We start from the raw sequence: 23,995 nt of genomic DNA on the forward strand, positions 1-23,995 counted from the left end.
CTCAGTAGCAATGGACATATCTAGCACCCAGATAATTGGTTTCTATATACAATTTTCAACTAAAAGAAAATGTAGCTCTTTGGAGAAATGAGTGATACCAAGGCTGGAGCAGGAAAAGGACAAAATTAACCTGGAGTACCTTACTGCACTCAAATGAAAGGAAGTATGCAAAGGATGATATGGATATTTCAAACGGCCATAAATGCCCACTTGATGAGGCGCCCATTGGCCAAATCTGGGACAGCTTATTTTGAGCATCAAAGCAAATAATGGCAAAAATGAATTATAATCCACAGACTAAAAATAAGAATGCATGAATTCTTAGGAAGGAGGGACGGGAAGGAGAGAGGGAGGGAGAGAAAGATAGAGGGAATGAGAGCTCTTCTTTACAGTAGGATGCCAAAAAATAAATATATAAGAATGATGTAGTTAGAAAATCATCAATCAAGGTTAAAGGTTGTTGTAGTGACAGATTATCATAGGTAAATGTTATAGTAGGTAAATGTAAGGATCATAGTTGTCATTGGTAAAAGTTGGACGAGAAACATATTTATATGGTGTTCAAATATCTCACAACAAACTCTTATTAATTTCAAAAACAAGATAATAGCTTTAAGCAGGGTGATCTTGAAGACAACCACCTTAAAATCACCAACAATGGCACAAATTGATTCCATGTGCCTTCTGATATGATGCAATGAGAGCACATCATTTCTGTAGTGTTCGTATCAAAAATACAAAACCTAAATGTAATCAGGAGGGAAAACCAGACAAAATTAAATTGAGGAATATTCTGCAAACCAGCCTATACTTTTCAAAACAAAATGTGAAAATCAAGAAACAAACGCAGCCATAAAGAAGAATGAAATCTTACCATTTGCAACGATATGGATGGACCTAGAGAACATTATGCTAAATGAAATAAGTCAGGCAGAGAAAGTCAAATACCATATGATCTCACTTATATGTGGAATCTAAAGAAAAGAATAAATGAACGAACTAATCAGAAACAGTCTCAGAGACATAGAGGAAAAACTGAGGGTTGCTAGATAGGAAGAGAGGTGGGGATGAGGAAGAAGGTGAGGGGATTAGAAAGCACAATTGGTAACCACAAGATTGCCACGGGGATACGAAAGTCAGTTTGGGGAATATAATCAATAATGTTGTAAAGATTTTGTAGGGCATCCTATGGACACTTGTCTTATTAGGGAGACCACTTCAGAGATGGTGTAGGTGCCTGATCACTGTGCTGTACACCTGAAGATTAATAATGAATGTCAACTATAACTTTATATATATATATATATATATATATATATATATATATATATATATACATATATATATGTGTGTGTATATATATATAGTCACAGGAAGTGGAGTACAGCATTAGGAATAGAGACAGTGGAAATGTAATGACTGTATGCGATGTCAGAGGGGTAGTAGGTGGAGGGAGGGGGGTTATCACTTTGTGAGGGGTACAAATGATAAATGTCTAACTATTACAGTGTTTTGTACACATGAAACTAATTTTAAAAAAGGAACAAACAAAAAGGCTAAAGAAATGTTCAAGGAGATTAAAGGGACATGACAAGTAAACACAGTGTATGACCCAGCATTCAATATTAGACCAGGAAAAAAAACGAGCTCTAAAGGACAGTATTAGTACAATAGACAATAATTGAATATGGGATATTATTAGGACAAAAGACAAAAATTGAATATGGGCTGTGAATTAGACAATAGTACTATATCAGAGTTAAATTCCCTGAGCTTCATAATTGCACTGTGGTTATTATGTAAGAGAATGTCCTTGTTCTTAAATATTGATGTATTTAGTGTTAACAGAGCAAAATATCTCCAACTTACCCTCAAATAGTTCATAAAAAATATGTTCTTTAAAAGTTCAAAAAAAAAAAAAAGTTCAGGGTTCCAGCTCAGCCGATGCTGCATGTCCCAGGCCAGCCTTTGACCCATAGACAGGTAGGTGGTATTCCTACTTGAAGGACACGATGTTTTCCAAACTAGCACGTTTCCAGACTATTGCTGTGCTTTGTCGAGGAGTTCACTCTTCAGTGGCTTCTGCTACATCTGTTGCGACTAAAAAGACAGTCCAAGGCCCTCCATCCTCTGATTACATTTTTGAACGGGAATCTAAGTATGGGGCACACAACTACCATCCTTTACCTGTAGCCCTGGAGAGAGGAAAAGGTATTTACCTATGGGATGTAGAAGGCAGGAAATATTTTGACTTCCTGAGTGCTTACAGTGCTGTCAACCAGGGGCATTGTCATGCAAAGATTGTGAATGTTCTGAAAAGTCAAGCAGACAAACTAACCTTAACATCTAGGGCTTTCTATAATAACGTCCTTGGTGAATACGAAGAGTATATTACTAAACTTTTCAACTACCACAAAGTTCTTCCGATGAATACAGGAATGGAGGCTGGAGAGACAACTTGCAAACTTGCTCATAAATGGGGACATACTGTTAAGGGTATTCCGAAGTACAAAGCAAAGATGGTTTTTGCAGCTAGAAATTTTATGGGTAGAACTATGTCTGCTATCTCCAGCTCTGCAAACCCAAGCAGTTATGATGGTTTTGGACCATTTATGCCCGGTTTCGAAATCATTCCATATAATGATCTGCCTGCTCTGGAGCGTGCTCTACAGGATCCAAAGGTTGCCGCGTTCATGGTAGAACCAATTCAGGGTGAAGCGGGAATTATCGTTCCGGATGCAGGCTACATGATGGGTGTGCAAGAACTGTGCACCCAGCACCAGGTTCTGTTGATTGCTGATGAAATACAGACAGGATTGGCGAGACCTGGTAGATGGCTGGCTACTGACCATGAAAATATCAGACCCGACTTAGTCCTTCTTGGAAAGGCCCTTTCTGGTGGCTTATACCCCGTATCTGCGGTATTGTGTGATGATGACATAATGCTGACCTTTAAACCAGGGGAGCACGGGTCAACGTACGGTGCAATCCGCTGGGCTGCCAAGTGGCCATTGCAGCCCTTGAGGTTTTGGAAGAAGAAAACCTTGTTGAAAATGCGAATAAAATGGGTACCATCTTGAGAAATGAACTCACGAAGCTACTTTCTGATATTGTAACTTCTGTAACAGGAAAAGGATTATTAAATGCTGTTGTTATTACAGAAACCAAAGATTATGATGCTTGGAAGGTGTGTCTGCAACTTTGAGATAATGGACTTCTGGCCAAGCCAACCCATGGCGACATCATCCAATTTGCACCTCCACTTGTGATCAAGGAGGACGACGTTCGCGAGGTCATGGAAATCATTAACAAGACCATCTTGTCTTTCTGAGAGTGGTGACTGTTTGCAGTGGTGCCTGGGAGCCAGCTGGAGACAGGCAGGTCCTTGATGTCCTGTAAAAAGCCTCTGCATTTCTTCACTTAACGCAGGCATATTCCACCCCCTTGTGTCTTCAAGGACTTTTTTTTTAAATATATGTATTTTTCAGTTCATACATAATAGAATGACACTTATAATCGTGCATGCAAGTTCACTATGTAACATAACTGTAAGAATATAATGGCATCTATATGCACTTAAGTGGTGTGTGTGTGTGTGTATGTGTGTGCCTTCTAAGGTGAAGTGCATCTATCAGCAGCCTTAGGATCAAGCCCCGTATAATTTATATATGTTTTATAATTTCCTTGCTTGTGTAAATGTTTCATATTTGAAAAAGTTATATGGGGTTTACATAGAAGACTTGTTTAACTTTATGAAGTTGAATCATAATCATTGGATGTTAGGAAGGATTAATAGTTAAGCTTATATAAAACACCAGATTTAAACAAACTTCATATTGGCCAACACCAGGATGTATTCCATGAGTGTCATTATTTTGAATTAAGAATTAATGTTGAACATTCCCAAATTATGTGTTAAGTGTTGATATAATTTGTAAAATATATTCATTTTCAGTTTTTCTTTCAATTTAAAATAAAGCTTATATTTAAAATGTCAAAAAAAAAAAATGTTCACAAGGGTGGAAAGGGATGGGGCACTAGGGAATTAGCATTCCTGATCCCCAGCGGGCACGGGTGCTCGCCCTCCGTGTCACCGCCCCTCTGCGCCTCTTCAGGACAATGGTGGGGGGAGGGGCATTTGGACCCGGCCGGGACTCCCCGCAGCACCTGCGCCTGGCCAGGTCCGGGGTCGGAAAGGGGCCGGGAAGGGCCGGGTCAGCCAGGAGGCCCGGCAGGGGGGGGTCTCAGAACCGGGGTTCCAGGTCCCCGTAGGCGGCCTGGGGGGCGACATCGCAATTTACATCATCTTCCCCACCAAATACGTGAAGACGCAGCTGCAGCTGAACCTGGGCATCTGCACCTACGTGCGGGAGCCCAGCTGCAGCCCTGGCGTCCTGGGCCCGCACCCAGGCCTCGGCCTCCGGCTCTACCGCTCCACCCCGAGGCGGTGCTCGGGGTCCTCAGCAGCAACAAGCCGCACAGCACACGCAGGCTGCTGGGCTGCCTGGGAGCTGGCGTGGCCCGAGGCCGCGGTGGTCGTGTGCCCCATGGAGACCATCCAGGTGAAATTCATCGAGGATCAGACCTCCCCCAACTCCAAGTACAGAGGCTTGTTCCACCCGGTGGGGAACATTGTGCGGGAACAGGACGTACCTGGGCCTCACGGCCACTGTGCTGAAGCAGGGAGCCAGCCAGGCCATTCACTTCTTCGTCATGAGGTGCCCACACAACTGGTGTGGAGAGAACAAGCCCAACACGACCCTGAAACGCTGGTCCCGGGGTTCTCCGAGCTCTCGCGGCACAGCCAGGGTCTGCGGGAACACAGCTCTGCACGTGATGGAGCCCCGGAGGCAGGGCCTGGCGGCGCACAGACGCTGAACACGTGTGGCTGGATTGCAAACCCTGAGCAATGAAGGCCTCGAAGCCTTCTGCAAGAGCACTGTCCCCGTCTGGGCCGGATCCACCTGGATGTGACTGCCATGTCCCTCATCTACGCTGAGGTGGTGAAGCTGCTCAGTAAAGTGGAAGACAGACGCCTCCAGACCATCCTCCAGCGCCCTCTTCTCGCCATTCCAGTGCTGTCGTGCTAAAAGGCCCCATACCGGTCCCTGCACTCCGTGGCCTGGATCTGATCCCTGTGGCCATAGCGCCCATGTGTCCCATAGTTTTGTCCATGTATCCAGCTGATGTTGGGTGTCCCTCTGACCTGTGAATTTGTGTGCACTGCCTATGTGCTTACTCATGAGTCGTGTGCTTGTATTTCATGTTGTGTCATGTGACCCTATGCCCGCTACCTGGCGTGCCTGTGTGGCCTGGGTCCCATCCGGGTGCCTTCCACCCTGGGCAGCAGGGGCATCCGCCATGCCCACCACAGCTGCCTCAGGGCCTCAATATGGCCTTAACCACGTTCCAGGGGCTGCATCCTCCACTCTGCCTGGGACAGGGTGGCACCCACCATTCTCAGGACCACCCTCCCAAGATAGAATAAATCAGATCTTGTCAAAAAAAAAAATCATTCTAGATGTGTGGAGAGCAGGTATATGTATTACCACAAGGCATGCAGTTCCCATCTTTCCTGTTTCCTTATGACAGTTTACTTTGGATCACAGAGGGTGAATGGAAGCTCCAGATACAGGACCATCAGGACAACTTGATCATACCACTTGATCATAAGCAGTTTTCCTCCTTGGGAAAAGAAGTAACAACTAGATTGAATAATATAAGAATTAACAATCAAGCTAATTAAGTCATAGAACGATATATTGGGGATAATGGGCTAGAGTGGCCCATGCATGAACTTGAAATAGTTAAACCTGCTATACCCACTGGGCTTGACTATAAAACACAGGAAACATCATAGAGTTAATGACTTCACCATTTTAAAATTAATCTTGAAACTTTATTTTCCTAAAGGTCAGTGCTCACAATAAATCTCTCTGGAGCATCACTAGGCAACAAGGAAACAAGACTTTTGCTAGAAAACTGACGATAAAATGTTAGAAATAATAAGCATTGATATTGGAGAAAAGGAAATAAACTTGTCATTTGCAAACTATATGATTTTATATCTAAAAAGAAATCAATTAAAACTGTTCCCCAGCAAGAGTTGAGTAGCCTAATAAAAGATAAATAAAAATCAATATTTTTCTTGCCGCCAATTGAAAAATATAGTGAGCAGAAAAATATTCCATTATGTTATATTAAAATTTCGAGATATTAGGATGACTTTAAGAATGGAGCAGATTTTACATAAAGGGAACAATAAAATTTTAATAACAATACCATGACCAATAAACTAAATGAATCGTGATGTAAAATCTAGAGTTCATCTCTAATCATGTGTCATTTTCACGAATAAACAAAAAATTTTAATTCTTTTCTCATAAAACAAAAAAAATCCTATATTAAAACCTCCAAAATTGAAGCAAGAGATGTTCCCATAAAAGATGGTAGAGTTGAAGGAGGTTGTCAGACTCATTTCTCACAAAACCAAACAAAATAACCTAATTTCAGCCACTTCACCTTTCAGAAGAGTGGCATAATTACCTCATCTCCTGGTTATGTGGCTCTCTCCTTTAGAACAGCACCTCAAAGGGTCTGTTTGATTGTGAAAGCAGGGTCTGGGCTTGTTCAAACGGCAAAAGAGTATGATAAAGATAACTAAATTATTCTGTTTACTATTGAAGTTATAGGATTTTAAAGTTCAATCCTGGCTTCTTCAGAAGGGTTTGGAACACTGGGAGAGAGAGTGGTGGAAAGGGTACTAGGAAGAGGAGAGAGAGCCCAGAAGCCTTGAGGACTAAAAGAAATCCAGAGAAACTAAGCAGTGAGAAATGTCTAACAGAAGGGAAAGCTAAGGATCTGCAAAAATAGTGACACCTCATATGAATTTTAGGTTGTTGGCTGGTCTTGGTTATTCTCTACTCCCACTGTTATTCCCCAAAATTCAATTTAAATCATATAAACACAACAATCTTGGAGAATAGAGCTTTGAGTAATAGAGGAACAGGAGTAGCTCCAGAATGGAGACGGCATTTAAGGAAATTTCTGTCATTAGCTGACCACTAAGCTAACTGAGCAGAGACTTCAGTGGTCACCTACAACAAAGAATTGAGACTTGACAGAATTAGTACAGGAAAGAAAACAACAAACTCTGGAATGGGAGGGGAATAGGATTTGCAGAGTTGCCACATAGTTATTATTTTAAATGTCCAGTTTTCAACAAAAAATTATGACATGCAAAGAAATCGGAAAGTGTGGCCCTTAATTTAATGATATAAGGATTAATCCATCAAGATGACCTAACAATTATGTATATGTATCTAAAAAACAAAGCCCCAAAATACTTAATACAAACTGACAGAATTAGAGGGAGAAATAGATACTTCAACAATAGCTGAATACTTTAATACTGAATTCTCAATTAATCGGTAGAACTACATCGTGTTAACAAGGATACAGAAGGCTGAAACACTATAAACTAGACTCAACACCATCTATAGAACACCTACACCCATCAACATATACACATTCTTCTTAAGTGCTCATAGGACATTACCTGCTGATTTTGTGCCATCATACAATATGCATTACGCTGTTTGGATTCCTTCCCTCCACTGTATGTTTACGTGATCCATGTAAATGTGTCACTGCAGTCTGTCCGTTTTATTAATGTATGATAGTCTGCTTTATGATCATAACACTATATCCACTCTTCTGTTGTTAAACCTTTGAGTTGTTTCCACTTTTTGGCTATTTCAACTGTTACAAACCTGCATGTGTGTCTTTTGGTATATGTATGTGCACATTTCTCTTGGGTACATACTTACGAGTGAAATCGGTGATAGAACATGTCTGAGCCACCTTTAGTATAGTGCTAAATAATTTCCCAACATGGTGTGAAATTTTGGCTACTATCGGTAGTGTCTGTTTCCTATTGCTGCATAACCAAGTAACCAAAACTTCATGCCTTAAAACAATAGCCATTTTCTTTATATCCCATGATGTCTGGGTCAGGAATTCAGACAATATTTAAGGGTAATGTTTGTGAAAGACTGTATAGTATGAGGTTGGCAAGAATTTTTGAATTAGAGACGTTTCTTTTTCCTGCAGGCAGGGGTTGGTTGAAGCTGGGGTCACAACGGATAGGCTGATCCTCTCAGAATTAAAAGGCCTGGTAAAACTAAAAGGCAGGATACACTCTGTGAGTAAATATTCTCTAGGGACTCAAAGATAAACTTATTTATCATGGAATTTAGTCTAATATTGGGAGTTACATCTGTAAAGAATACTAAAAAACCCTCAGATTTTATACGTTCCATGATGGAATTAGTAGAGAAGGCTCATGGAGGCTTCTTCCCCAGACGACTTAAAAAAGCTTCCAAGCACACACTGGATTTAAGTGTGAATAAGTAGAGGTAGCTCAGAACATGGCGGGCTGTTGGGCCTGTTTTGGTTTTTAAAGTGTAACTAGTCAATACCTCAGAAGCTGACCTAGTTTCCTAGAGAACCGGGAAAAATTAACGCACTGTCTCAGACTTGGTCATGCAGCTTTTATTGACCATTTAGTATCTCTTGGGCATGGGTAGGATTTTCCTTTCAGATAAGACTATCACATGCTTAGCTAGCGGAGCACATATTACAGAGGATCCTATGAGGACTTTGCATATAAAATACAGAAATCTGTGAAATATACATCCATTAATAACAATTTGTACATTACAATGAGTGCCAATGTCAAAATAACTCCCTGTACTTAACAAGCAGCATGAATATATTGTGGCAGCAGCTGGTAGTCAGTCCTGCCCCATAACGGGCAATATTCACAGTGTAGTTGCTACTACAGCCCAGATCAACACAGTCACATCTTTTTTTCTTTCCTTTTTCTTTTTAGTGCATACACAAGATGGAAGGAGAAAGCAGTGGGGATTTGGGGGCAGTTTTAGTGTGTAAACTATATCGCAGGCAAACACACTAGCAATTATAAATCGGACACAAACATTAAAGAAATTGCTGCTCTTGATGACCAAAAAGACAATTTTATACTCCTTTCATTGTTTTATTTCCAGTTGCCAAACTTCAGGTGCCTCCTTTCCACGTATCAATAAATCTGTGAAGATATAGCGTACTTATTACAGGAATAATAAATTCACTAATTAATCAGTTGCTTGTATAACAAGCAGCACTGAGTATTCCTAGGTGGGGGAAATCATAAAAATCTCTTCCAGATATCTTTATTAAATGAATGCTGAAGAAATAAACATGCACAGGTTCTCCTTCCATTTGTTCACCAGTATCAACATTCCACCATTACAAAGTCTCAGCTTTTAACCCCTTTAAATAAGAATGTGCACACATGCACACACTAGCTGCATTGGGAGACCATGATTTAGCATTACTCCTGCAAATGACTTGGCTGGTCAAGATGAAGGCATTACATGTAGAAATTAGAAAATGTGCGTAGAAAGCTAAAATAAATAACACTAAGCACTAAGGTTCAAGTATCTTAGCACCTCTCTCAGCACCATGGGAGGTTCCCAATATTAAATACCAAAAAGTTTTAAATGCATAAAATCTGATGAGGCTTTAACATTTGACATGGGCCAAGAGCACAGTTCTTGCTCTTACACTCTTACTTTCCAACAATAGCTGACCTAGCCGGCATTCTTGCCTGGAAGAGCATTCCAGGTACTATAAATGAAAGTCAGAGGGCACTTAGTGGAGCAGGAAGTACTGATCTGGAAAACACCAAGTCCTATGAGGCCATAAGGTTTCGAAAAACATCCAGAGTTGGTTTTTTCCCAAGTAAAACCCATTTTCAAGTGGTAGTCCATGACAGGCTTTCTTAAAATTCACGATGCTACTAAAACTCACTATTTAGTATCAGCGAAGAGGATGTTCCAGTAATAAACACTACATTTTCATGTGTAAACCCCTTTCCCAATCAGAAGCAACCCAGCATATGCAGCCAAATTTAGGTACGACCTATGGCAGTGTTTTTCAAACTGTGAATGGCAACCCATTTATGAGTCAGGAAATGAATTTAGTGAAATGAATTTAGTGGGTCTGAAGAGCATGTAAAATGGGGGCTGTGGGATAGATTAAAGTATATCAGACATAGTATGTATTAATTCACAAAACATTTATTTCAGTTAAAGATTTTATATTCATTCACACACACACACACACACACACACACACACACACACACACACAAATTCTGGGTCAATATGTAATTATTTTTACTATAGGTCACAGTCAAGAAAGTTTGAAATACATTGGTCAATAGAGACCACCAAAAACAACAATCAAGAAGTTTCCACCCTGGTGTTAATGTCAGTAAGGGGTCAATACTGAGTGTAAACCAATTTTGTGCTTCGAACGCAAAGTAAGGAGAGAGTTCTCAGTTTACCATAAACACATCAAACTTGTTTTTTCCCCTTATCCTTAGGCAGGGGCATGAGCAATGTAAGGAAAGGGAGAAACCCTAGCTGCAATTATTTACTTTGAGTGGTATATCAAGTTTTTCCCAGATGTTGAATTAAAATGCTTTCCCTCTTATCCTAAAGTCATATTGCTGGCAGAAAAGTGGGTGGAAAATTTCAAGCTGTCTTTATGGTTTTGAGATTATAAAGTCTAAATCAAAGCAGAATGAGCGATCATGTCCTAATTTACTGCAACTGCCTGTAAAAAGGAGGACGATCGGAATTATCACATGGAGACTGAATTCTTACCCTCAACTTGTAAAGATGCTCAACAATCACTTTTTAAAAACCAATCATCTAAACAAATGACAATGTTCAGCTTGTCAATTTCAAGAATCCAGTGATGTCAGTTCAGTTCTGATTCAAGGACTGCTGTCTGCACCTCACCTTGTGAGTTTCTCAGCTAGGCAGGGGTGAGCACTGATTGGTAGCAGTTTGTGAAAGAAAGTTTCCTGGGCAGGTCATCAAACCCCTGGGTTCCAGCCTGAGCACAGGCTTCAGAAAGGAAGCTCTGTTATCTCATAGCCTATTTCCTCAGGTGTGAAACAAGAGTCCCTTCCTGAAATAACTTTATTTAATTTCAATGCAGTTCTAAGATTTTTATCCAGCTTGCTCTACAACTTTGTCTACTCCTCTAATAACACCTTTAATCTTCTATTTACTATTTCCATCAGTTTCACCTACAACCACCTCTCAAACATCCAGATTCCATTAAGCTCAGTCAGCCCAGACACTGTTTTAAAATCATCAAAATAAAGCTAATAAGGAACAAAATTTAAGGCATTTTTTTTTTTATTTCAGCCAAGGAATGATGCATGCTACAGATTAATCTTTACTTTTCCCAACTTGGTTTTGCAAAGAATACCAGCATTTCAACCCCAAAGAACATGGCACTTATTTGTTTCTTCCCCTTCTAATTTATTCCAGATTTTCAAGTGTTTTCTTCAGTAAGGATGCTTTTTCCTGCAGCTCAGGTCTGCTGTCTGTCTCCATAGTTGCTAACGATTCAATCAGGAGTGTTCTGCATTCAGATGTCAAACTTTCCCACTGTTTAGATTCTGAATGGAAAGAGAAAAAGAAAAAAAAGATTCCTCATGGAACACACAAGCAAAAAAACAAACTATTCTTTCTGCGTTCCTCCATATATCCTATCCCCAAAATAAATGCAAAGCCACCCCTTGGTAACAATTCAGTACATAATGATCACAAGTTCACTAGTGGTCTCAAAACCTAATCACTGACAATCACCTGAGAGCCTATCAGGGAGTCCCATCCTCTGTCCCCAAAGAGATTCTAGGGATGCTGAAGCCCAGGGAAAGTCGGAAGTATCAAGGCAAGGCACACAGAAACAAAAAGCCATTTCAACAACACAGAAAGCTTCTTTGTAAGATATGCTCAGTAAAAAAAATCTTGAATACATTTCATAATTGCAAACTCACTTTGAACAGACGACACTTTATTATCCCTTTCTTTAACGGAAGCATCAGAGAAATTCAGAAAGTGAAGATCCTAAATCTTGTTTATGAGGGTCTGCCACTTTCTAGTGATGTGGTTTCAAGCAAATTATTTCAGTTCAGTTCTGGTTCAACCTCATTTTTTTCATCTGGTTACCCTCATTTTCCTCATCTAGAATATATTTGTACATACCTGGCAAACTGAGAATTCAGTGATATAACTAAGTGACTAGCTCTTTTATTTCAACAAGGTAAAAAGGGATTATGAGATATGTAGTGTTACTGAGTCTAAAAAGCCTGTTTTATGGAGCCCAGGAGAGGTGCTTTAATTGCTAAGCCATCAGAAGAAATCAGCTTCTTGATAAGGTTAAAAAAAAGAAAGCCCAATACACTGAAAACTACAAGACATTATTAAAAGAAATAGAAGAAGACAGAAAGAAATGGAAAGATATTCTGTATTTATGGATTGGAAGAATCAATACCGTTAAAATGGCCATATTACCCAAAGCAATATACAAATTTAATGCAATCCCCATTAAAATCCCAATGGCATTTTTGACAGAAATAGAACCAAAAAAATCATCAGAGTTGATGGAACCACAAAAGACCCTGAATAGCCAAAGCAATTCTCAGGGGGAAAAAAAACAGGCCAGAATTATCACACTCCCTGACTTCAAATTATACTACAAAGCAACAGTAATCAAAACAGCACAGTACTGGGGTGGCCAGATGGCTCAGTTGGTTAGAGCGTGGTGTTCTTAACAACAAGGTCACCGGTTCGATCCCCACATGGGCCACTGTGAGCTGCACCCTCCACAACTAGATTGAAACAACTACTTGACTTGGAGCTGCTGGGTCCTAGAAAAACACACTTAAATAAAAGTTTAAAAAAGAAAAAAAAACAGCACAGTATTGACAGAAAAACAGACAAACACCATGGAACTGAACTGAGAATGCAGAAATAAACCCACATATATATGGGCAGATAATTTTGGACAAAGGAGACAAAAACATACAATGGAAAAAAGAAAGAAAGCCTCTTCAATAGATGGTGCTGGGAAAATTGGAAAGCGATATGCAAAAGAATAAAACTAGATTGCTATGTCACCAAACACCAAAATTAACTCAAAATGGATCAAAAACCTAAATAGAACACCCAAAACAATAAATTGCATAAAAGAAAACACAGGTACTAAACTTATGGATCTTGATCTTAGAGAAGATTTTTATGAACTTGACCTCAAAGGGAAATAAAAGCATAAATAAATAAATGAGATTACATCAAACTAAAAAGCTTCTGCACAGCAAAAGAAAACCGTCAACAAAACAGAGGCAACCAACTAAATGAGAGAAGATATTGCAAAAAACATCTCCGATAAGGGGCTAATATCCAAAATATATAAAAAACTCAACAACAACAAAAACAATCCAATTTGGGCGGCCAATGGCTCAGCTGGTTAGAGCGCAAGCTCTCAACAACAAGGTTGCCAGTTCAATTTCCACACGGAATGGTGGGCTGTGCCTCCTGCAACTAGATTGAAGGACAACGACTTGGAGCTGATAGGCCCTGGAGAAACACACTGTTCCCCAATATTCCTCCCCGCCAAAAAAAAAAAAAAAATACAGTTAAGAAATGAGCAGAGGACCTGAACAGACACTTCTCCCAAGAAGACATACAAACGGCCAACAGTTTATGAAAAGATGCTCAACTTCACTAACTTCACTAGCTATTAGGGAAATGCAAATCAAAACCACAATGAGATACCACCTTGTACCTGTTAGAATGACTATATTACCACCTTACATCCGTTAGAATGACTATATTATCAACAAGAAAAGTCATAGCAAGTGTTGGAGAGGTTGTGGAGAAAAAGGAACCCTCATACACTGTGGGTGGGAATGTACTAAATTGGTACAGCCACTATGAAAAAACAGTATGGAGGTTCCTCAAAAAATTAAGAATAGAATTATTATATGACCCAGCAAGCCCTCTTCTGGGTATCTACCCCAAAAAATTGAAAACATTTATATATAAAGATATATGAGTATGTACCTCTATGTTCATGCAGCATTATTCATGGTAGCCAAGACATGGAAACAACTGAGTGTCCTTCGATAGATGGATAAAGAAGATGTGGTATATATATACAATGGAATATTACTCGGCCATAAGAAAGATGGAATACTGTCATTTGCAACAACATGGATGGATCTTGAGATTATCATGCTAAGTGAAATAAGTCTGATGGAAAAAGTCGAGAACCATATGACTTCACTCATATGTGGGATATAAAACTGAAAGCAACAAATGAACAAGACAAACAAACAAGCACAAAATCATAGACACAGACAAGTTTAGTGGTTACCAGAGGGAAAGGGGTGAGGGAAGAGAAATAGAAAAGGGAAGGGGGTCAAATATATGGTGATGGAAGGAGAACTGACTCTGGATCGTGAACACACAATGCAATATACAGATGATGTATTATAGAATTGTACACTTGAAACATATATAATTTTAATAATCAATGCTATCCGAATATATTTAATTTTAAAAAAAAGATTAGAAAAGAAAACCAGGAAAAAAATAGGATTAAGAAAATTGCTATCAAATATGATGACATGGATAATAACAACTTTTAAAATGTTTTCCCAACTCCACTTTCCAGTGTGTCATGTTGTTTATTTACATGTGTACAATGAGCTCTACTGTGCCACTGTCTGCAATTAACCAAGATTAAGTCAGGATTCATGATGGAAATAAAAACTATTATTCTGAGAAACTAAAGCTTCAAAATACATTAAACATATATAAAATAAAAGAGTACCAAATTTAAACACTTCATAAAATTTACAGGTTTTAGCTTTGTATAGCCCACTTGGATGTACATATATATTCATTTGCATTTCCGAGTATATGCTTATTAAAAACAGAAAATAAAATAATTTCTAAAAAAAAAATTTTTCTAAAACATATGTCATAAATTATCCTGGCTTTCTGGTCCTCCAGTCAGAACTATCAAGAACTCACCTTCAAGTTTTTTAAGCAGTAATTCTATCACAGATAAAGCTTCTGTTCTCACAGATGAGTAGGTCTTATTTTCTAAGAAGAAAATCATATAGTTCACATTATTTGTTTTATATGCCTTATAACAAAATCTCCAAGATTAAGTTAGCATCACTGAAAAAAAGAAGTTCAGAAATTATAAATTCAGAGATACACCTGTTCTTAAGCTTCCTTTTGCGTATCATTTCTCATTAAACACATGAAATGTGCTACATGTCCACATTCCTTACTTTAAAAAAAAATGTTGGTCAGATGTATCAATCACCACAATAAATGGCAATATTCAAAAAACCCATTTTAGAAGTGGGAAATCAAAAGACACTAGCTCAAATACACAGTCATCTTTACATGATACCTAAGAAAGGTCTTTAGGTTTGCATGATCTCATTTTAACAAAGATCATTACACTACCCAGGGTTAAGGCCACATCAGACACATGGCTGGGACCTTGCAAAGACTAGTTTCTGAGCTTCTAGCTCTTCATCCAAAAGCATGCTACCTCCAAGAATTCCAACTGAAATATGCTTCCTAGGTGTCTGCACTAGATACAACATCTAGTTCATGGTGAAACTGTCTACCAAAAAAATTAACACACAACCAAACCTGAGGCAAGGAAAGCACCCGATGAGCTTCTAACACCCTGTTATGCTACAAAGTACAGAAGTGCTTAAGAGAATGATGGTGACCTATCAACAGGACACAGTAGTCAGCTTGAAGGGGGGGAAAGGCTGGGACAATTTGAGCATAAAATTAATTAAGGAAAATAATTAATTATAAACCAATTGGGGGGAAAGAAATCCATGAATCAGTATCAATAATAGATAAAGAGACAGGGAGAGGAAGGGATCTTGCTTAGAAAAGGATGCCAACTATCAAATGATAAACGTGGAGAAGTGCTAGGAGTTAGAAAATCATCTTAGTAGAAACTGGTTCAGGGAAAACCATCAATGCATGCTAGGTCAAGAAGCCATTCTGAAGAGGAGCAGCATCTCTGCACGGTCTTAGAGTGTCTTCTCCAGACTGCTTATTAGACGCAGCTTTGAAGAAGAACGGGTTATCTGAATAGTCGTAAAGCATGTCGCCACAGGCTTCTTATTAGACACAAGGGGGAAAACATGGTAACTATCCAGCAGAGAAAACTGAGACGTGCCCTGACCAGGTAAGACCAGGTGATCAAAAGTAACATCGCCAGTGAGGGTCAATGGACACTGTGCGCCTCCTGACAGGAGGCACATCACTCACCAAGTATCCCAACTGGGAATCATACGTGGATCTAACCATGAGGAAACGGTAGACAAATGCCAATGACAAGCACCCTCGTTAAAAGGGGGGTGGGGACTTATCTTCAAAACTGTCAATGTCAATAAGACAAAGAAAGGCTGAGGAAATGTTCCAGATTAAAGGAGACTAAAAAGATATGACAACTAATTCCACAAATGATCTGCACTGGATTCCTTAACAGAGGTGAGGGGAAAAATTCTATAAACAACACTGAGTGAGTTGAAAACCCAGCATATAAATGGTAAAAGTCTGATTAAAAACACTACATCACTGTTATACTACGTACAGTTAGTAACTGTACTGTTCTAATGTAAAAGAATGCACAGTGGAAAATTTAGGAGTAAAGGGACATGATGTAAGCAATGTACTTTCAAATGGTTCAGAAAAAATACGTAAACGTAAGTGCAAATGATGAAGTAAATGAGACAAAATGTTAACAGGTGACATTGGGTAAAGGATATATAGCTATTATATGTATTACTATCACTTTTCAGTAAATTTGAAATTATTTCCAAATAAAAGTTTTTAAAAAATACCTAACAGAAAGGTTTTCCAATGTAGGTGTTAAAATCCTACGTTAAGTTCCAGATTAATATATTCTAGTTTGGGGATACATACTGAGTATATTAAGTAGGACAGTTCAGTAGTTCCATAAATTTCATTGTTAGCACAAGGTAAGGAATATTTGAAGCTTAGCTCCTTGAGTTTTAAAATTAGGACACCTTATCAATGTCAGTTTATCAAACTCACCTAAAGAATATGTGATTGATTTGCAAGTTTCAAGGAGAATTTCAGCCAAAGCCTCAGGATCTGCATGCTCTGCCTCCAGAAGCATTAATCTGTAAAAACCACAAAGCAAGATGCAAATGCCAGTTCTGAGACATTCCAAAGCCTTTCTGTCACAAATAATTTCTATCTCTGTGCATCACTTTATGATGCCACTTTAGCTTTTAGTTTTAAAATTAAAAGAATTCCACTAATTATACATAAAATGCTCAAGGGCAAAAGGCAAAATAAATGACTGAACTTCATATGAAGCAAATTACCCCTGAAAATAGGCATTCATTGACTGCAGGACTCCCAACTGCACTTTCCAGGTGCTGAGTTTTAGCCGTTCACACATCAATTTGCATAGCTCCTGACGGTAACAACCTGGGAAAAAAGACAGAATGGGATAGAGAGGGAAAAGAGTGTGAAGGAGAAAAAGACAGAGCGAGTGAAGGACAGAGAGACAGAGACAGGAACAAAGAGGGATAGAGGTACAAAGAGAGTGGAAGACAGGGAGAGAGGGAGGGAGACAGACAGAGAGAGGGAGGAAAAAATAAATGCCTTTTAATTAAAGCCATGAAATTTCAAAAAAAACTTCAGCATGAGTTTGTAGCCAATTCCCAAACAAATTTCCCTGATCAGAACTCCCCCACCAAAGGTCCTATATAATTGTTCATAAATGTTCATTTTTAAGGCAAAATCCTTCTCCATGGAACTGACACAGAATCATAACCACACTCCCCTTTCCCTGTACAACACCCTGAATGACAATCAAGGAAAGCGGAACTCTGGAGGCAGGGAGCTCCGCTGGACACTCAGAAGCTTCTGTATGTTGTAGGCTTATCACCAGGTAACAGCGCTTTATCCCAAACCCATTATGCCAACTGCACATGTAATTACATTAATTAATATACTAACTGATGAAAGGGGAGTATAAATCTCAAAGCAGTTATATTTTAAATGCTGTAAAATTTAATCTACAAGAATTCTGCACTTGAATTGCTTCATAAGCCGTTGAAACTTCTTTCTCCACTATACAGAAAGAAAAAGCAGAAATTGCAGATACATTATGAGTAAGATGTACATGAAAAGCCAATGTGGAACAGTTCAATTCTGAAAGGCCTTGGACCTCCTCTAATAACTGGCAAGTGAATGTACATTTCTATGCCTTCCACTAAATAAACTGCTTTGTGTGTAAAACATCTTTTTCCTGTAATTCCCTACTCTAACTTTTTCTACCTCTCAAACAAAAGTTTGAAATCCTAATGGTGTCAAATAAGTAGACTTTGACTGCAGTCCATAACACAATACCAAGACGTAAGACCACTTACAAATCTGTGTCTTTTGGAAAATCCGTCCTATACATACACAGCAAATATACTTTTTAAAGTTCAAAGGATAGCAAGGCTCGAAGACAATCTGAAGTCTGATTTTTAGACATGTCCAATCACAGATAATCACCATACTTTTTATAACAGTCAAGCATATTAAGATGTGGAGTGGGCAGCAGTGTAGGAACTAACACCAAGCAAACGTCAGAGGAGCACGGTCCCAAGTTGAAGGTCCTGTCAAAGGACTAACTCACTACAACCGAATCCAACAATAAAGGTTTACAGTTGGTTTACTTACTTATTAATCCTTTGGAAATACACATCCAATTCTGAACCTTTCTCAAAAAGTCACGAGTTTTCTCAGTGAAATAAAAAATTTCACTCGCTTATTGAAGATGTGGTACTACCAAGGCCATTAATGTTGAGATGCAGAGACCCCACTAATGAATTCTATGGATTCCTCAGAACACAGTATCATAGAGAAGAGTTAACAGAATTCTTTTTATGGTTAAACTAGCTATATAAAATATATCACGGCAGTTAAGGGCTGAATCATGCCCCCCAAATTCATATGTTGAAGTCCTAATCCCGAAAACCCCAGAACAAGACTATATTGGGAGACAGTCTTTAAAGAGGCCATCACGGTGGGCCCTAATCCAGTAAGACCAGTGTCCTTCACGGAAGAGGAGAGGAGGACACGCAGACCCAGGTGGTCATTTACAAGCCAAGGAGAGAGGGCTCAGGAGAAGCCAACACTGCCGACACCCTGATCTCAGACAGAATTTTGAGAAAATGAATTTCTATTGTTTAAGCCACCCAGTCTGTGGTACTTTGTTATACCGTGTTTCCCCGAAAATAAGACCTAAACAGAAAACAAGCCCTAGCATGATTTTTCAGGAGGACATCCCCTGAGCATAAGTCCTGATGCGTCTTTTGGAACAAAACTTAATATGAGACCCGGTCTTATTTTCAGGGAAACACGGTAGCAGCCCTAGCAAACCAATACATGCCGGTGTAGAAATAAAATGTATGCTAGCTAATTCTCACTATTAATCAGGCTGTAGAAGAAAGAGTAACTCTAATTTGTCACACAGAACATTTCTGTTCTCGTTAAGTGTTACAGCGCCCCTTCACATGCAGGTTCTGGTACTTACGTTGAGTCTCCACATTTCGGGGCCAGGCTTTGCCCAGGCTCTCAAAGGCTCTTAGCAGAGATTCCAGCTGGAGCTCCTTTTCCTTCTCATTCTCGTCTTCGTTTTTGGTTGTCCGGACTCCAATGCTTTCAGGTGAGTTCTAGGACATGTCCAAAAAAGCAAAGCAAAATTTAATTTTTTTTCAAAGTTACAGGTATACTATTAAAACAATCAGTACCAAAGTAGATGTTAACCAAGAATTAAATGGTAAATTCTCTAGCATGAGTTTTCCTATTTCTAAAAAGAATTTATAACAGGAATACTACACCTCTCTAGTAAGTATGGAAAATCCTTTAAAGAAATCTGTAAGCTAAGGTGAAAAAATACTGTATATGTAGTATTTTAAGCACAACATAAGAAGACTTGCATAATGATCTTGGTAATGATCTAAATCCAAATTCTGTTGTAATAAGAAAACGGGTTGAGAATGCCTCATCTAGCTAGCTGGTGATATCACCAATTTAAGATACAAGTCTCCAAATCCATACACTATCATTATGTATGTAACAGATTATTTAAGGAGCCTTTTTGCTCAAAGAAAACAAGTAAAAATTCACAGCAATACAGGAAATAAGAATGCTATTTAAAGTATTTCATGTTTCACAAAAATATAAACCATACCCTTCTTTCTTTGAACAAGTGCTCCAACTTTAAAAACAAGTATTTCATTTTCCAAATGAAAGTCTGTTTTTTTTAATCAAAATCCCCCAATATATGGGAGAGGCAATTAATAGTGACACACTGAGCTCCCTGCCTTCCCTCTACTGGGGTGCCTTCTGCACGTGCACATAAGGAAAGCTGATTATAACTATGACACAGACCGTTCATCCACTCCAACACCCACTCTCAGAACTCACTGCTCTGGTAACCTTGTGATTCCTAGCTTGCAGGTTGAAACCCCTGCAATAAACTCAGCTTTCTGCTTTGTTTTAAAAGTAAATCCACTCTCCCCTTCTCCCACGGAGGGCTAATGGACACCTGAATGAATCTGCAGCCAGGTGTGGCCACCTGGCTAAGCACTGGCCAACGGGACAGAGGTAAAAGTACCATGGAGCATTTCCAGAACTCTCCTTAGGAAAGAACTGACATGCCTGCTCTGATCCTTTCTTCATCCCCTTTGCCATCACCTGCCTGGAATGCAGGACAGTAACCACACCCTAGGGATGGCAGAGGTGGGAGCTACAAAGAGCCAGAACCCCTAAACTATTACGTGAGACACAAATGTCTATCTTGTTTGAGGCCATGACATTTTGGCATTTTCTGCTACTTGCAGCTACACTAATTCTAATAAAACATGCAAACAAAACACAGAAAAATATTTTCCTTTTTTTTAACTTTTAAAGTATAATCAGACCTGAGAGGATATGGGCGGCCATTACCTTCTTAATGAGAGGTATGACAATGTCAGAAAACTCCTGGAATCTGTCTTCTTTAGTGGCCTTCAAGACATCTGCTGCACAGCTGATTGCTACAATCTTATATTTGAGATTCTCTTTGCAACACTCCTTCAGAACAGCCTGGAGAATCTCATTTGTGCTAGGCTGATTGGGCACAGGCTTTTCCAGCTCTGCACTGCAGGATCCATACAAAAGCATTACAACAGTTAATAAAGGCCACAGCTTTCAGGCTCATCTTAAGAAACAGCATCGTCATCGAAAGAACATTTACCTGCAAGCTGTCACCACACAGGCGATGGCTTTCAACAGTTCTTCCTACAGGGTTGAAACATGACAGAATACTATTAAGCACGCATGTCATTTTCATTCTGTAGTGTGACTACAATTACCTCAGGAATATTTAAAAGCTATGACAACAAAAATTAATTAGAATCACTTTCTCTTCAATGTACTTCACTGTTTAACAAGTCCATCCACAGAAGCAGGATCACTGACTATCTCTATTTCATAAAAGCCTAGAGAACTGACTACCAAGGTCAACACAGGCAAGCGTGTCAAACATGGAATTAGAACTACATCTGACTCCCAGCCCAGCACTTCTTCTGCAGTACTGCACTGGCCACGACTGACTTTTTTATCAACTAGATCATTACATGCTGCCACAATTTCACTTTCTCCACTGACTGTTCATTATAAGTATCCTACTATCACCCTTACATAAAAAAAAAAGACTGCAACTAATTCATAGGCCCCAGAGATAGGCATCCTCGGGTCCAGGTTCAGACAGCTCACCTGCTGCTCCATTTCTCATATGCCCATCCTGATCTCTTCATGAGATCAACAGGTACAGAATGGTAACCAAAACGGTTTGAGATTTATCTTTGTAAGCTGAACATGATAAATAAAAATCAATCTCCAGCACAACTGTGCAGTATTCAACATGTGCATTGCACTTGGATGAAATATCATACTTAATCGGGCAAAATTTACCCAAAGCTTCCCATTGGCTAGAAACTCTGGTTCACAAAAAGAATGTGATGCCCCACAAAACCAGATTCTAATTTTGATAGGAAATGAAAGGTGAAGTCATAATCCTTTAAGGATACCTTAGATTTAACTGGGCACGAATGGTTCCTTTACCTTTCCTGCCCATGTTCTTCCAGCCAGGCCTTGCAGTAATGCGGTCAGAATCATTCCCAGATATGGCGGTACAAGTGAGCTGGTTTGCTTTGCAATTGATGCCATGGCAATTGCACCCTGGGCTTTCATTTTCCAGGACTGAGACTGTAAAGCCTTCTGGGTAATGGTAATCAACTCCTGCATGTATAACCGAATGCCACCAAAGGAACCTAGATTACGAAAAGCAAAATTAAAGTAACCTTTAAGTGAGACACACAAAAAATTAACTGTATTTTCTAAGTCTGAATAAAAGTCAGTGACCATCCGTCTAAAGCAGTGATTCTCAATGGTTACATTATACTACTTTCTGAGAAAGAAAGTAGGTGGTGTTGTGATGCATCTTTACAACAGCAGGGCTTTACAAACTTGGCTATGTCCACAGGAGGGTGTCATGCAAATGGTCATCATCCACCAGTGTGTGTCAAGGTAAAATACAAGAGAAGCACTACTCTAAAATAATACTCTATGGCAACAGAAAAATCACTATTCACTCTCAGCTACAGTAAGTCAAGTTCTGCTCTACTGGGGCAGAGTTTCCACTCTCTCACATGGGCAGCAACGGAGGAGGAAAGAGAAGAGCTCTGAGAGCCAACCTTGAGAGCTCAGCAATTTGGCAGGCTCAAAACCAAATGGGACACATGCCATTATGGTCCTGGGAAAGTAACTATAGGAGTTTACAAACACAAAATAGGATTAAAGAACTCCAGCTGTGGTTCTTAAAAAACAGGTTTAATTCATAGGTACGGATTACTAACCAGGTACATTCTCCTGCCACACTTCAGTCCATAAGTTACATTCTTCTTTTTCTGATTTCTCCTCATCAGCAATTTCATGCATGCCTAGAAATGCCAAAGGCAAAACTTCTTTGGCATGGTTCTTCAACACGTCAGGACTGTATCGTCCAATAGCATGAATAGTCAAAGCACAAGAGGTCTTGTAGATGGGTTCTGAAGAGAAGCAGAAAAAAAAAACAATCTTTATGATACTTGCTGTTTTTAAGGGTAACGGATCGAAACAAACTATTGTGCAACTTGCACCACAGCAAAACCAATCAAAAAATCAATTAAAAATGTTCCTAGTTAAGCACATAAAATCATAGAGGGTAAGACCTGATTTGCATTGTTTTATTAGGTCATTAACATCTAAATTTAAAATAATACAAAGTAAGTTAAGAAAGGTACCTTCTTTCTCCATATACCAGCCATTGAGCTTCTGCAAGAGTTTCTCAGTGCTGCTATCCCGTGAAGTCTGAAAAAGAAACAATCCTATTCAGTTCTTTATAATTATCAAAGTATAATTACTTAACTAAGTAAGAGATTCAACTCACCCGAACTAAGTGGCCCATGGCAAATGCACAGGATTTCTGAATTACACTGTTCCGATCTGCTAGGCCACTAAGCAAAGCACTCATAAGTTTACCTATCAGAAATAAAGGAGAAAAATCTGATACTTGGTTAACCAAATGTTTTGCTCTGTTCCCAGAACCAAAACAAGCTTAACCCTATAATATCTGATTTTTTCCATGGTAGTTTAGAACCCTTGTATGTTACATTTGCTTCCTTTTGCCTGATACAAAATTAAAAATTAATCTGTGTCAAGAATATTGTGGGGAAAGCTGTAAAAATGAGAACTAGGTACATAAAATTTATTAAGCCCATCTGGGAGTCAATAAAAGAAGAGAAAAATGCTGATGTAAAATTAGCTATAAATGGTAAACAAATCCTACAAGGTGACAAATACTTTCACCTTCTTCCACCACTAAGAAATAATCAAACACTTAGAAAACAGTGAAAACTCGCTAAACTTGATCATCCTTTACCTTTTGCAAACAAAATAGATAAAGG

The 23,995-nt window shown here is 39.1% G+C and overlaps 1 protein-coding gene and 2 pseudogenes across 5 annotated transcripts in view; 2 read left to right on the plus strand and 1 right to left on the minus strand.

The window, feature by feature from the left end:
• Positions 1-1,958: 1,958 nt before the first annotated feature.
• LOC109456968 (ornithine aminotransferase, mitochondrial) lies at positions 1,959-3,344 on the plus strand (annotated as a pseudogene).
• Positions 3,345-3,388: 44 nt separating this feature from the next.
• Positions 3,389-5,090, plus strand: LOC109456960 (tricarboxylate transport protein, mitochondrial; annotated as a pseudogene).
• Positions 5,091-11,247: 6,157 nt separating this feature from the next.
• Positions 11,248-23,995, minus strand: part of ECPAS (Ecm29 proteasome adaptor and scaffold) — a 100,517-nt gene continuing 87,769 nt past the window's right edge. For all 5 annotated transcript variants that reach the window (XM_019749528.2, XM_074330823.1, XM_074330822.1 and 2 more), the window contains 11 exons: positions 23,479-23,570; positions 23,333-23,399; positions 22,907-23,098; positions 22,113-22,321; positions 21,244-21,287; positions 20,955-21,147; positions 19,537-19,675; positions 17,330-17,435; positions 17,034-17,122; positions 14,967-15,038; positions 11,248-11,542 (listed from right to left, as the gene is read on the minus strand). In XM_019749528.2, the coding sequence (XP_019605087.1) occupies positions 11,403-11,542; positions 14,967-15,038; positions 17,034-17,122; positions 17,330-17,435; positions 19,537-19,675; positions 20,955-21,147; positions 21,244-21,287; positions 22,113-22,321; positions 22,907-23,098; positions 23,333-23,399; positions 23,479-23,570 (1,343 nt within the window). In that variant the 3' untranslated portion in view covers positions 11,248-11,402. The remainder of the gene's footprint in view (positions 11,543-14,966; positions 15,039-17,033; positions 17,123-17,329; positions 17,436-19,536; positions 19,676-20,954; positions 21,148-21,243; positions 21,288-22,112; positions 22,322-22,906; positions 23,099-23,332; positions 23,400-23,478; positions 23,571-23,995) is intronic.

Source organism: Rhinolophus sinicus, linkage group LG04, assembly GCF_036562045.2.
Source record: "Rhinolophus sinicus isolate RSC01 linkage group LG04, ASM3656204v1, whole genome shotgun sequence".
Lineage (NCBI taxonomy): Eukaryota > Metazoa > Chordata > Mammalia > Chiroptera > Rhinolophidae > Rhinolophus > Rhinolophus sinicus.